Raw genomic sequence first — 13,762 nt, forward strand, 5'->3', positions numbered from 1 at the left:
ACTACTAAAATGAATTACTCTTTTCAAATTAATGAAAGTCAACTGCACATGAAGTTAAAGAAAGTAAACAATCCTCTTCCACTCAGCCACAGACTTGAATAGTTTCTTTATGTACTGCATGGCGTGTTGGCATTTACACTCACACATACTATCACATCCACATACTACTGTCATATCACGTCATTTTGTAGCAATACCTTGTGCTACAAAGCGAAGCACAACTCCACACACTGCCCTATACAATTTAAGGAATCCCAAAACACTTAGCTACATTACATATTCCCCCGAAGTTTTCAGCGTTTATTAATCTTTCTAGATATCACCAACATTTTGGTGCTTCCTCATCTGCTGTCTGAATGTTTCAGACCTATTAAAATTTCTGGAAAGCAGCTGCAAGTTCTTCGAATTTCATAGGCCAGTAGACAACCTGCTAGCATTTCTTTAGGCGGACGCATGCCTGCGAGAATCAAGTGGGGAAAAAATAAAAAAGTGGCAGAACCCATTTCACAATGACTGTTGACAGTAATGCATTTAGTATTTAATCAATATAATGACACAACGTATTGCCACCGTCGAAACGAGTTATTGTATAAGGTGCGTACTGCAGCGGGACGCCTCTTTCATGCTTCCCTGGGAACACTCGGTGCGATGTAGCGGTGCCGCCGTGAAGCCTGCACATGGCCTCCGAAATGCATGGCGTACCAGTGCATGTGAATACTGAGAAACGAGTCATGCCGCAGCCGGGCTCCTCTCTAGCACTTCTTTCTAAACACACTGCACCATTTAGTGGCACTCCTGAGAAGTCTGCGCGTGGCCTCCGAGACAAGCAGCATGGCACGTGGATGCATGCGAACTCTGAGACTTGTTCCCTCACTTGCCACACAGCCAGTGTCACATACACAGTGACTCAAGGTGGCGAGAGGTTCAGTGAAGAGCAGCACATACCCAGTGCATTCATGGCATAGCTCGCTAAAGCGTTCGCATGAAATAAGTTCAGTGAAAAGTGGCACATACCCAGTGCATTTGCTGCATTTGCGGCGCAGCTTGCTAAAGCGTTGGGTTGCTGTCATTGAGGAACCCGTGTGACGTGGGTTCGATTCCGCCCAGCATTGAAGAAATTTAAAGTATATTTTTTTTGTCACTGTAGAGTGGCGCACGCCTCAGTGACCCCAGTTGGCATCAAAGAGGTTCATTGAAGACCCGCACAAACCGATAGGCTCCAAATTGGTGTCAGAGTTTCACTGAAGAGCAGTACATACCAAGTTTTGCATCTACAGTGGCCCATGTCGGCAGGAAAGATGTTCGTTGAAGAGTAACACATATGTACACATTGAAACATACTCAGTGATTCAAGTTGGCCCGATAGTTGGTTTCGAACCCTGTTCCCTTAGCACAGCAGCCCAATGCTCTAACCAGGTTGGCGGGAAAATGGTTAGATACAAACATACATAGATACATATACAGTAAAACCTCGATAATTCGAACTCGGTTAATTCAAAATTTCGGTTAATTCGAAGAATTTGAGCGGTCCCGTCATTCTCAATGCAAATTCTACCGGATAATTTGAATGGCCCGCGCGGCTCTATTCGGATAATTCGAAGTTTCCGGCTAGTAGCAACGTGCAGTGGTTAGGTTAGGGCACTCCGTACAGTCGCCGACCGATTTTCCGAGCTCGTGGGGTCTGAAAAATAGTCCGGAAAACTCGTTCGGCCGAAAAAAAAAGTTATTAGTGCGGCTTAAAAAAAACCTCTAATATTGCCCTGCCTCATACTACGCTTGGAGGGGATCGACTTAATTGGATTTGCACAGCAATGACGTCGTCTCCGTGTACAGTCGACACGAACGTCACCGCGTTGGCGATCTCCACCAACGGAGTTCACCATGGAGATCCAAGAAACGAGCTTCGCACCGCTTAGCTCTCCCGAAGGGACAGGAGGTAGCGCCGATCACTGAGACATGGGTCTCCAAGACACCTGCTCAGTGTACGCGCCACGTTCAAAATAGCAACCGAAACTTGAGAGAGAAAAAAAAAAAAAAACCTCACTGAATTACCAAGCATGGTGTCAGCGCTCACGAGCGAGCGCGGCCGCCACAGTGAGCGAAGGTTCATGCGGTCTATCGCTTCAACGAAAACTGAGCGGCGTAAGCACAGCGCATACAAAAGGTCAGAGCCGTCTGGAGATCGCTTTCAAGATACGGTGCGCACGAGCAGAGCGCAAGAAACCGCTCCGGCGCTAAGTAACGCAGTTGTTAGAAGAGTAGAAGTAGCCCCCTTCCCTCCCATACCCCACGGCCTTTCGCACGAGGGAGGAAGTCGCGTTTACGCTCCGCCGTGCGTTCGCTCTCCATGAAAGTGCGCGTCCCCGACGCGCTGTACAGCGGGCGCGCGGCGATGATTTTATCGCCCTTGGACTTTGTATGGAACCTCAGGGCGGCGACGCCGACGGCGAAAATTCGAAGAATTTTTGCGGTCCGGCGACCTTCGAATTATCAAGGGTTTACTGTAGATAGTAAGCCCCAGTAGCGCACCCAGGATCTCTGCCAGGGGGGGGTTGACAGTTTGCCAATACCAACTAAACAGCACTAATTTCAATTTGTTCACGGGAAATTGTCAAAAAATCCACTTTTTGCGAGTGCGCAGACGATTGCGCGTGTTACATCTTAGTTGCAGTACTCAAATGCACAAGGAAAGAAAAGGGGTTAAACAAAAGGGGGGGGTTAAGTCGGCCTCGGGGGGGGGGGGGTTACAACCCCCGAAACACCCCCCCCCCCGTCGGTGCGCCACTGGTAAGCCCCCAGAATTCCATGAAGTACCTTAAGAATGCTAACGCATTAAACAAAAGAGGGGGCATTGCTCACATCAAAAAGCGGCTGATGTCTTCATCTTTGGCCCATGTTGCACTGATGATCCGCTTGTCTTCAGATTCTGGCTGAACAATGCCTGTGGTATGACACATTGCTGTATGTAGAATCGGTATGCCATGCAGGCAGCACAGTGACAATTTCATAAGACCAATGGTGTGCAAGTCACTACGCAAGTTTTGACAGAGGTTGTCATATAAAATTAGTATGTCACATTTATAAAATATAATAGACAGTGGCCGACTCCTTTTCGGAGTTCACCACAAAAATTTCTATTTGGCCACATACTCAGTCCTGTAAGAGGGCAGCATTTATTTTCACCCACACAGCAATCAGATTTGGAGTGCTATAGAGATGCGTGAAGGGCATTTCTGATGAAAGCAGGTCAAACAAATGTCAAACCCTTCAACATTTGCAATAAGCAATCTGGGACCCCACTCTTCCTGAGCAGAAATTTGTTAGTGGTCATAACTAATTAGTAAAAAGTCAAACTTGACTACAAAATAAGGAAATCAGTGCAAGTCCAGCAGAACTGCATTGACTGAGAAAAACATTGCACTTGCAGCAAAAATGGTGAACAAAAATAATCTAGGGAAACTCGGAGGCAAGCAGAAGGAAAGAAGACAACGAAGGAAAAAAAAACAACAGTGGTAGTTCACTGTGTTTTCATTGCAGAATCAGGACATGAACAAAGACCCCTTAGTACCATGTCAATAGAAGAGGCTGCATTAAGGCCTCCAAAGATTCAAGGCACAATGTGAAGGCATATCTCTTACAAAACTTGAGCCCCACCTATAACCTTGAACCCCACCAGGCTCGTAGGCTAGGAGGGTAATGTGCAGTTTTGGCAGGCTCGAGTTGGGCCAGGCTTTGAAGTTGCAAGGCCCAGGTCAGGTTCGAGACTGATTTAGGCGCATGCAGTGCACTATCATATACTCTGTTTGCTAGTTGCAAGGCCACAACCAAGTCTACAAATTACACACTTGAACCTTGTTATAACGAAATGGGATATAATGAAGTAAATACAATTCCCTTGAAATGCCCATAGAGATCCATGTATTTAAAAGAGATCCATGCATTGAAAAGATTGTTTTAACAATACTAAAATTGTCCTGCCAATGGATATAATAAACTATATTCATATCCGGAAAAAAAAAAAAAATACTGGACTGGTTGTGCACCAAGCATATCGCTTTCTGCCGGGTTCGGCACTCGTTCGGCGCAGCAGTTCAAAATATCCTGTGTCGAATGTGCTGTGGAGCAACACCACTCTTTCTCACTACCTTGCGTAGCCACATACGGTAGCCATGCACAAGTTGCAGCTCACTATCATCATCCATCCCACTTCTCTCTCTGCAAATTTTTGACCCAATTCAGCATTCCCCGTCGATCTTCCACTTGAAAGAGATGTGGATGCAGGCATCACTATCAGCAGTAGCAGCACGCCATGTAAGCTGGCGGAGCTAGGCATGCCCTCCAAGATCACAATCTCAGAGGGCGCAACTAGCTTCGGCAGCCTACGTGGAGTGCCTACATGTACCCGCCTACCGGAGCTGAGAAAAAGAAGTGCGATAGTGGGTCTCTTCGATTTTCCACTTCTGGCTACCCGCGGGCTGCCAGAGACAGCCAGCGCGCCTTCATTTTTCTTGGGGTTGCTCCGTCCACCGCGCGACACACTCCCGACGCGCGTTCGTTTAGCTTGGGCTGGACAGTTCTGGCTACCCGCGGGCTGCCAGAACCAGCCAGGCCAATTTTGGTCTGGCTGCTCTCTGGAAGTTCTCTGGCTAGCAGACGACAAAAAGGCGTAGTTTCGATACGTACTTTCGTTTTGACTCAGTGCGTGTGTCGGCCGCGCGCCTTCAGAACCACAAGGTCGCCGTGCATGATCGCGTTGACAGCAGCCACGGCAAACAATAGTTTCGTTTTTACTCAGTGCAAAGCTGTCAAGGATGAAAAGCACCGTCGACATTGCGATGGGCAGCGACCCGGCGACATTGGCGAAAAAATAATTGGGATGTGCGCGCGCTAGCAAAAAGCGCGTCTCAGATGAAGACGCACCGCGGCCACGCTGTGAAGGAAGTCGCAAGACCCTCGCAGGTGCGAACTCTAATCAGCCACGAGATGATGAGAATTGCAGCTTCCGCATTGCGTTTGTGCAAAATAGAAAAAGAATTTGCTGATGCATACTGTAAATAAGAGCGTGTTGACGTAGTAAGCATTTGTTTATTGTTTTCTTGATACCCTCAATAATTCGACATTCGGTTAATTCGGACATTTTTTTCGGTCCCATGAAATCCGAATTAACAAGCTTTTACTGCATATATTTTCAAGCTGGCAACGCATAAATGGACCGACTACGCCGAGCGTGCGCCGGCCACACCGGCCGCTGCCATGCTGGTAGCATGTTTATGTTTATCCCGCTGTGCGGGTGTTCGATTTTGCAAACTTCGGGCAGCTTCAGGTTGTCTCTGGATCCCAGCCCACGTGACTTCCTGTAAGGACCGGAACTACAGCTGGCTGCCGTCTGGCAGCCAGAACTCCAAAAATAAAGCCCAGTGCTGCTTCTCTCTCACTGTGGTGCGCTGCGCAGGCTGGCGGCTAGGCATGGCCTCCAAGATTGCGCCGTGCGATCTCGGAGGCCACGAACCAGTCAAGCCAAGCCGGTGCGCTCGCATGATGGGGCAGCAGGGCGACGTGAGAGCAGCAGGTCAGCTGCATAGTCGGCGCACCGTGTTATGTGCCATGCACTGCTCAAATGTTTAACCATGTCACCGTTTCGCCAATTTCACGTCAATATCGACTAGCTAAGCGGCAAGCGGAAGCAATACATTGGAACAGAAGCAAGCTATTGTAAAGGCTGTCGCATCAAGTGGTAAGATGCCACGTGCTGCACAAGCCAGAGATTCTTTTGCTGTTTTATTAAAATTTAATTACGTACATGGCCACATAGCGGTTCTATGGGCGGCGAAGCTGTTATTTTTTGCATGTTTAAAGTTGTAAACAGCATTTGGTGTACTGTATTTTGGCTTGCAAGTCCACACCAAAAATTCAAAACATTTAACAGTAAAGTCGGGGTGCGAGTTTTCTGCACATTTCGCCTTTAGGTGTGGCTTCACGGCAAGGTTCTCCGCCATTAAATCTTTCACTGTCTCTTAGGGAACCCCACCCTCTCCCAACCCCTGCGTGTTAAAGCTCCCTTTCCACCTCCTTCATGGTCGCCCATTATACTCCTTTCTGCAAGTCACTATTTTGCATTTAGTAGTTAGCGAACAGTGCATGCAGTGCCGGCAAACTAGAACTTCGATCACAATGAGCTGTGCTCAACGGCCATCATTTACAGCGCAGCAGAAACTGAAGAGTATCTGCATCGCCAAAGAGTGGGGGGGACAAAGCCACTGGCTGAAGATACGACAAGGACGAGCCGTGCATCCGCGAATGGAGACTGTTTTTGCATAGATGTGAGTGTTGTATGCAATTGGTTCCGTGGGTTATACGTAATTTTTTCTTTTTCCGGGCTGTTCTAATTGTCTGTGAGTTATACGTGGTGGTGGGTTATGGGTGGAAAAATACAGTATATAGTACTGCAGTAAAAGGAAAATAATGGATTTAACGAAGTAATATCAGCTCCCCCTTAAACTTCATTATAATGAGGTTTGAGTGTATGTGGGCAGCTGGGTGATGGCCACTCTTACTACAGTCGAATCTCGATAATTCAAACTTGAAGCGGCCCGAAAATTTGTTTGAATTAAAATAAGTTTGAATTAAAAGGACTTATTCTTGAAGTATTCGTGCACCATAGCACAATGCATGAGCGGTGCGAGTCGTGAAATATCACGGCACGAAAGCACACAGCGAGCGAGCGAGCGAGAACCATGAAACTGCTTAGGCCTGCCAACGCTCGCTTCCCCATAACGGTTGAAAATTAAACTTCAGGGAGCGGGCTAAGCGGACACGCTCGGAGGCCATCAAAGGTGAGGGAGGAGGGCTGGAGGGAAGCGGATTTGGCCTTGGCAACTCCGCCGGTTCAGTGGCTCCCCTCATCCTCCATCTCAACTCCCTCGTAACTCCCTCACCTTCGACTGTCTCTGTGCGCGCCCGCCGTTGTGCTGGCTTAGCTCACTCCCTGAAGTTTTGTTTTTGGCTGTTATCGGGAAGCGAGCGTTGGCCGGCGTAGGCAGTTACATTGGCCGAAATGGGCCTCCGCCGCTGCTCCCTCTACACCGCAGCCGCAGTGTTCAATATCAACGCATCACCAGAAAATAAAGGACGCAAAAAGGTGAAGGGTTCACTGCCATTTCCTGTGCGACGTAGAAATGGCGACCTTGCCATTTGAGAAAGGCTCAAATTTCAGCCACATTTTTTTTCCCTCTCTCCCTCTCTTTGAGGGGTCCCTCCTAAGCTTTTGCTCTATGGTGGGGTAAGAGCAATGCTGGTCGGAGGCACCGCAGCGTGATTTGGCACACTGTTGAGAGCGTTGTCGGAGCACCGTATGTTTGAATTAACCGTCACAAATGCTTGTGCGTTCGAATCACCAGGCGTTTTCGCCCATTAGAATACACATAACTTTGACGGGACCACAGCGTCAGTTTGAATAAACCGGAAGTTCAAATTAAGCGTGTTCAAATTAATGAGATTCAACTGTATTTGATATTTGCTTCACAAGGCCATCAGAAAAGTATCTAGAAACTGATGTGAATTCCATCCAAGGTTACAATCATGATAATGCATTAACCAAATACAAAGTCTTTTCAAGCATGTATCAACCATGAATATATATAATGTTAGAACTGATAACTGCAACCGACCTCTATAAGCGACCTGGCTGGTCTGCTTGTAGTTCTGGAGGATGGTACAAGCCAAGCTGAGGAAATGCTCAACATACATAGGCAGTGCCTGCATCAACTCTTGCAAGCCTTGAAGACTCTGGTCCACACACAATGTGCTCTGTGAGAAAGAGGAAGAAAACAGGGACACACATCAAAAGACATTATAAAGAGGTCAAGCACACGATAATCTTTTTTTGATGGCTTGTCAGCATTCAGATATTGTTTCAAATTTGCATTTTAGTCTCTTTTGTACTGTAACGTGTTCGGAATCAGTGCTTACCTGATTAAACTGGTACAGCTAAAAAATTCCCATCCCTTGTAAACCCAGGCCACAGAAAAACAAGTTTGGATATTGAAGTGGACTGGTTTTGTATTTGCCCCTTTCTCGTAGAGGTGCCCTATCATTGTTCTCTACATAGCATCTTTCTAAAGAGATGAAGGTAGCACCACATAAATACAGTATAGACCATTTATAATGTAACCGCTTATAGCGCAGGACCGGATATAGTGCGGTCTTTTCAGACTCCCGTTAATTTTCCCATAGCATTCCATGTATACACGTATCGCTTATAGTGCCGTTGCGAGAAACGAAATACCGGTTACAGTGCGGCTGCCTGGGAGTACGGAAGTCAGCGGAGACAGCGAACGCTCCCCTCAAACGGGCGCCCCAAGGAGTGCTCGAGGAAGAAAGAGACGAAGTGGAGGAGAAGGGCATGTGGTGTGAACGAACAGCCAGTGAGGCTGAAACCAGAATCTTGAGTGCGAGTCGTGAAATATCACGGCGTGCATAGCGATCGAGGGCCACGAAACTGCCAACGCCAGCCAATGCTCGCTTCATGATAACGGCAGTAAACGAAACTTCAGGGAGCGGGCGGCGTTGGCACGGCACGGCGAAGGGCGCACGCGGAGACCATGGAATGTGAGGGAGGAGGGTGGCAGGGATGCGGATTTTGCCTCGGCAACTCCGCCGCTTCGGTGGTGCCCCTCGCCCTCCCTCGTAGCTCCCTCACTTTCAAATGTCACCGTGCACGCGCGCCGCCGTGCAGGCGCCGCCACTCCAACCGGCCCGGCGCCAGCTCCACGAAGTTTCGTTTTCTGCCGTTATCGGGAAGCGGGCATTTGCCGGCGTGGGCAGTTTCGTTGGCCGGCCTGGGACAGCGCCGCTGCTTCCCTTTGGGCCGTAGCCACAGCGTGCAAGGCCAACACATGACTAGAAAGTAGAGGAAGCATAAAGGAGAAAGAAGGGTTCACTGCCATTTTCTACGCATGGCTACGGTAGCGTGGCTGAGACTTCGACACGTACACGCATTTTCCGGCGCAACGCAGAATCGGCGACCTTGCCATTTGATAGAGGGTGAAATTTCCGCCGCATTTTTTTTTTCTTTTTTTCTTTCGTTTTGTGTGCGCGCGACATTGAGGGGTCTCTCCTAAGCTTTTACTCTATGGCGGTGCCGGAGCAATGTCGGTCGGAGGCGCCGCCGCGTGAATTATTTCGAATTAACGAGATTCGACTGTAAATTGAATGCAAACGTTCTAGCCGCATTCCTCGACTGTCGCATACGCGTGGCGGCTCGGTGCACATGTTTTGCATATGTGCGGGCCTTGAAAATTGTTGCTTTGGTTATAGTGCGGTACCGCTTATAGCGCGGATATTCACGACTCCGGCAACTTACGTTATAAGCGGTCTACACTGTATGCTCATTGAACTTAACCCATCTGAGCACCAAGTTTGTGGGTGAGAGTGGTTTCCCACAAATGTGATAGCGACCAAGCAAGCCCTGATGCCAGGTACAGTATAGTATTTCTTTGTGCGATTTCACTGCAACCTAGCAGTAACAGCAAAATGTTGCTTAAAGTAACTGCCTCAGAAGTCAGTTGCTACATCTGCCACTTTTGTCGACCACAAAAAGATGCAGTCGAGCCATCTGCCAACAGCAGGAGCAACATCAACACTTGCATTTGCCCCCACAATTAAACTGTCAAAATAGAGCCAGAAACAGAAGGTTATAGCCAAAAACCAATAACAGTCTAGCACAAAGTACTCAGAATTTTAATTAGCCACTACCACTTACCCCACTCACTAATATTAGGATTCTTTCTACTATATCTGTTATAATATAACCACCAGAAATGTTTCTAGAATACTTTTGGTCATGAAAGTAAATGCAGCAAGTGCGGCCACACTTCGGGATGAGCACACCAAAAAGCACACCAAAATAAATATCTTATTTCAAAACATAAATAGCAGAAAAGACAACTAGTCAGAAGAAATACCCTGATTATGAATGAAAAAGGTTCTCTTTAGGATAGCTTGAGACTATTACCTGTAATAATGGTCTCACAACTCCATGAGATTTTAATATTTCTGCGTCGGAGGTCACTTTCCAGGTCTCCAAACCTACATGCAAAAGAAAACAAAATTAGCTCAATTTAAGCACTCAAAATTAGCGGAGAATGAGAACAATGAAAACATTGTATCACACACATTGGTTCTGCCAATGTGTAGTATTTAAGATATGCCTAGGTCCTCTTAAGTTAACCCCTTAGGCATGTTGGACAAGTTCAGCTCACAGCAGTAATCCCGTTTTCAAAGCGATTTGACGAACGTCCACTTAGTTTTTAGTCTATGTAGCACGTCCACTTAATTTTTGTTGTACAACATATATGCAATATTGCAGTGCCAGCTTTAGAAATCTACTGTTATAGCCAATAATTTCGTATTGTGAGCAATGTATTTCAGCCGGGGAATGTTATGAATTCGTATCACACCGAAATTCGTACCAGCCATGATCGTATCATCAGGGTTTTACTGTACTTCAGTCTCATCTGTTTGTCCCCATGCTATGCAGTCGCGCGCAGAGAACGAAATTCTCATTTTCTAGCATGTGCCAGCGCTGCGATCATGCTCTTTCATCCTCTCATACCTGCCTCATCGCTCGTGATTGCAGCACTGATCAGGTGTTCTCGTGCAAAGCGCGCAAAATCATCCGCTGCGCGAAACAAGACAAACGCAACAGCTCGCGCGAGAGACCATCATTGTAAGAGCACTACTCAGCAAAAATGCGAGAGAGAAAAAAAAGAAGGCGGGGCCCGTGACAAATTCGTTACACGATCTTCCAGCTCTGGTATGGGAGAATGCAGGGAAGGAATTTCACTTGCGGAGACTAGGCGGGGCAAGTGGAGAGGGTGTCTATGTTGGCGGTGACGTTCGCCTCCTGAAATCATGGGTTAGCGCCACTTTAACTATTTCTATCCCTGCTATTAATGAACTAATTTTAAAAATTGTTGTGGTAGGACACTCCTTAGAGGGCACATAACAACTTCCAGCGTATAACCAAAATTTGCATATGCAGCCTGGTGAGGGGCCCTTTAAGGGGTTAAATAAGAAGCACTTACTTTTTGTAGCATTGTCAATAGTGTTGTCCAGATCATTGTTCACGTGTCCCAAGAATATTTTTACACATTCAACCAGGTATTCATACAAGTGGCAGTGATTTCTGAAATTAAAAAGTGCAGAAGTGCATCTCTTTCAAACAACAAATAAAGCAAGTCCAATTTCACATATGCATTCTGAAGTTTTGAACGCATGTTTTGAATTCCCATGCATAACACACTATCCTTGCTCAAAACTTTCACAAAGCTTTCATTTGAAATGCAATATGTATGCCACACATAGAAATCTACGTTGCTGTACCAGCATTTGACAAGAAAACTTACCCATCCTCTAGTTTCAGTGCTGCTTCTATGTCCGTAATAAAGTTCATTAGTGGCTTGAAAATATCTGGAAGAAGTAAACACAGGCTAAAACTTAATAGCAGAAACACCTAGAAACATTTGATGAAGCAGGAAGAACACAAGGAATGTCACAAGGATGACATTTTGCACAACCTACATGTGATATTCTTGGAAGTAGGCACACAAACCAACTGCTGGTGCGAATCTGCCACTTCGACGTAATCACACTAAAGGGGGAAGAAAAAGAACATGGAATATATACTGTTTCAGAAAAGAATCTACCACAAAGAAGTTTGTGAAAATAAGCATCAACATAATTATGAATTCAGAATATTTACTGTTAATTGCTTTGTTTTGCCTCGTAATACCTGCTTTCATCTGAGAGATAAGAAAAGTACCAGTGACCAAGAAACAACATTTTGCAAAAGATACACAACAGAGTTCAGACTATTATGTGTTTTTGTCAAAATCAAAATCAATGACAGCTGCTACAGATGAACGAGAAGAATCAGGGAAATCCAGGGGCTCGGTTCTCTTTAGGGACAACCATGTGAAGCCAATAGACAATAAAGCTAAGGAAAGCCTAGGGGAAAATTAACTGTGGTTTTCAATAGAAACATATAAATAATAAGAAAAAAAAAAGAAATGAAGGAAGAAGAAAAGGCAACTTGCCACTGATGAGGGCTGAGCCCATAACTTCCGCATGGCACATGTGGTGCTTTCAATTGATCTACAGTAGCAGCTGTCCCCCTGTTCACTTCCTTGAGTATTTGAGTATGTGTACCAGACTTGTATTTGAGTACGTGTACCAGAACTGTATTTGAGTACGTGTACCAGAACTGTATTTGAGTACGTGTACCAGACCTGTATTTGAGTACGTGTACCAGACCTGTATTTGAGTACGTGTACCAGACCTGTATTTGAGTACGTGTACCAGACCTGTATTTGAGTACGTGTACCAGACTTAGCCCTTGAAGTGATTGCCAAGTGCCACTTGTGGCCATGCTCGTTAGCCTCGGAAAAGATTCAGTGCACTCCCAAGGCTAAGTTTAGTACACACATACACAAATACCCAATAAAGTGGATGGGAGACAGTTGCCACCAGAGCTCAACTGGTTGAGCATCACATTTTCCATGTGGAGGTTGTAAGTTCAACTCCTGCCGGAAGCGATTTGTATTTTCTTCTGCTTTCATTTCCCCTTCCTTTGATTTCTACATTCAAATTAAAAATACTGTTAATTTCCCTCTCACTTTCCTTGGCTTCACTGTCTGTTACTTTCATGTGGTAGCTGCTATAGATGTGCGACACAATTTCAATAAATTAAGCAATCTTAAAACAAGAAATTATTGTCTAAGTTATAGGTTATACCTATAACCTATAACAAACTTAAGCATTAAAAATGCTTATCAATACTTATGAAGTATTAAGGTGGTGACAAGTTTGACAACCTGTAACTCTGCTTCAAAATGCCTAAAACAACTTATAGTTTACAACACACTATGAACATTCAGAAATGATTCCGTGTGCTGTGCTTCACAGTCAAGTTGCTGTTAATTAGTTAATGAGGCCCTAAACAAAGAAGATAGTGTTATGGATATCATAAAAAATATTAATCATGAAAAAAAAATGCATTTTTGAAATCAGCTAATAAAAATACATTAACTGTGCTAATTTCATTCAAAGTGTTTAAGAAAATAAAAAAGTAATTTTAAGTTCCTCAACTCCCCCTTAACAAAGAGAATGCTTACCTTGTCCTTCATTTCTTCCTTCTTTTCTTTTAAGTATGTATTCATGCTGATGGCATGTGAAGAGCAATCAAACCTAAAGAGGGCAAACTGGAAAATAACAAATTAAACATACCAATTTTAGGGACGCTGAAATTGTAAAACACATACAGCTCTTTGATGCAATTCTGCGTAACACGTTTTTCGGGGATGATACATTTTTTTTTTTTTCTCTTTTCCTGATAATACGATTTGGTTGGATAATACGTTGGACGATACGATTTTTGGATGATACACTTTATTTTCCGGTTCCAATGAAGATCGTATCAACGAGATTCCACTGTACTCCACACAGTGTAGGTTCTTCAAAAAAATTCTTCATGACACCTTATTAGGATGTAAATAAGTGGCAACACAAAACCAACTCTTAAAGGTCCCCCCCGCCAGGTTTGGGTATTGCAGAGACAAATATCATGCAGTGACTCATGTCTGAAAAGTATTAAACCAAGGTCTCCTGCAAGAACAGCTGAAAAACAGCAGGTGTTAGCTCCAAACACACCATATGCATGGAATGGTAAAGAAAGCTTTGGCAAAAACTAAAAATTAATTTCTGG

The 13,762-nt window shown here is 45.3% G+C and overlaps 1 protein-coding gene across 1 annotated transcript in view; it reads right to left on the reverse strand.

Moving 5' to 3' along the window:
• Positions 1-13,762, reverse strand: part of LOC119458216 (exocyst complex component 4) — a 62,623-nt gene that overhangs the window by 21,971 nt on the left and 26,890 nt on the right. The window contains exons 13-19 of the mRNA XM_037720051.2: positions 13,173-13,259; positions 11,581-11,650; positions 11,406-11,469; positions 11,085-11,185; positions 10,013-10,086; positions 7,668-7,806; positions 2,860-2,941 (exon numbers count right to left, since the gene is read on the reverse strand). Coding sequence (XP_037575979.1) covers positions 2,860-2,941; positions 7,668-7,806; positions 10,013-10,086; positions 11,085-11,185; positions 11,406-11,469; positions 11,581-11,650; positions 13,173-13,259 — 617 coding nt within the window. The remainder of the gene's footprint in view (positions 1-2,859; positions 2,942-7,667; positions 7,807-10,012; positions 10,087-11,084; positions 11,186-11,405; positions 11,470-11,580; positions 11,651-13,172; positions 13,260-13,762) is intronic.

Source organism: Dermacentor silvarum, chromosome 1 (assembly GCF_013339745.2).
Source record: "Dermacentor silvarum isolate Dsil-2018 chromosome 1, BIME_Dsil_1.4, whole genome shotgun sequence".
In the NCBI taxonomy this organism is placed as follows: Eukaryota; Metazoa; Arthropoda; class Arachnida; order Ixodida; family Ixodidae; genus Dermacentor; species Dermacentor silvarum.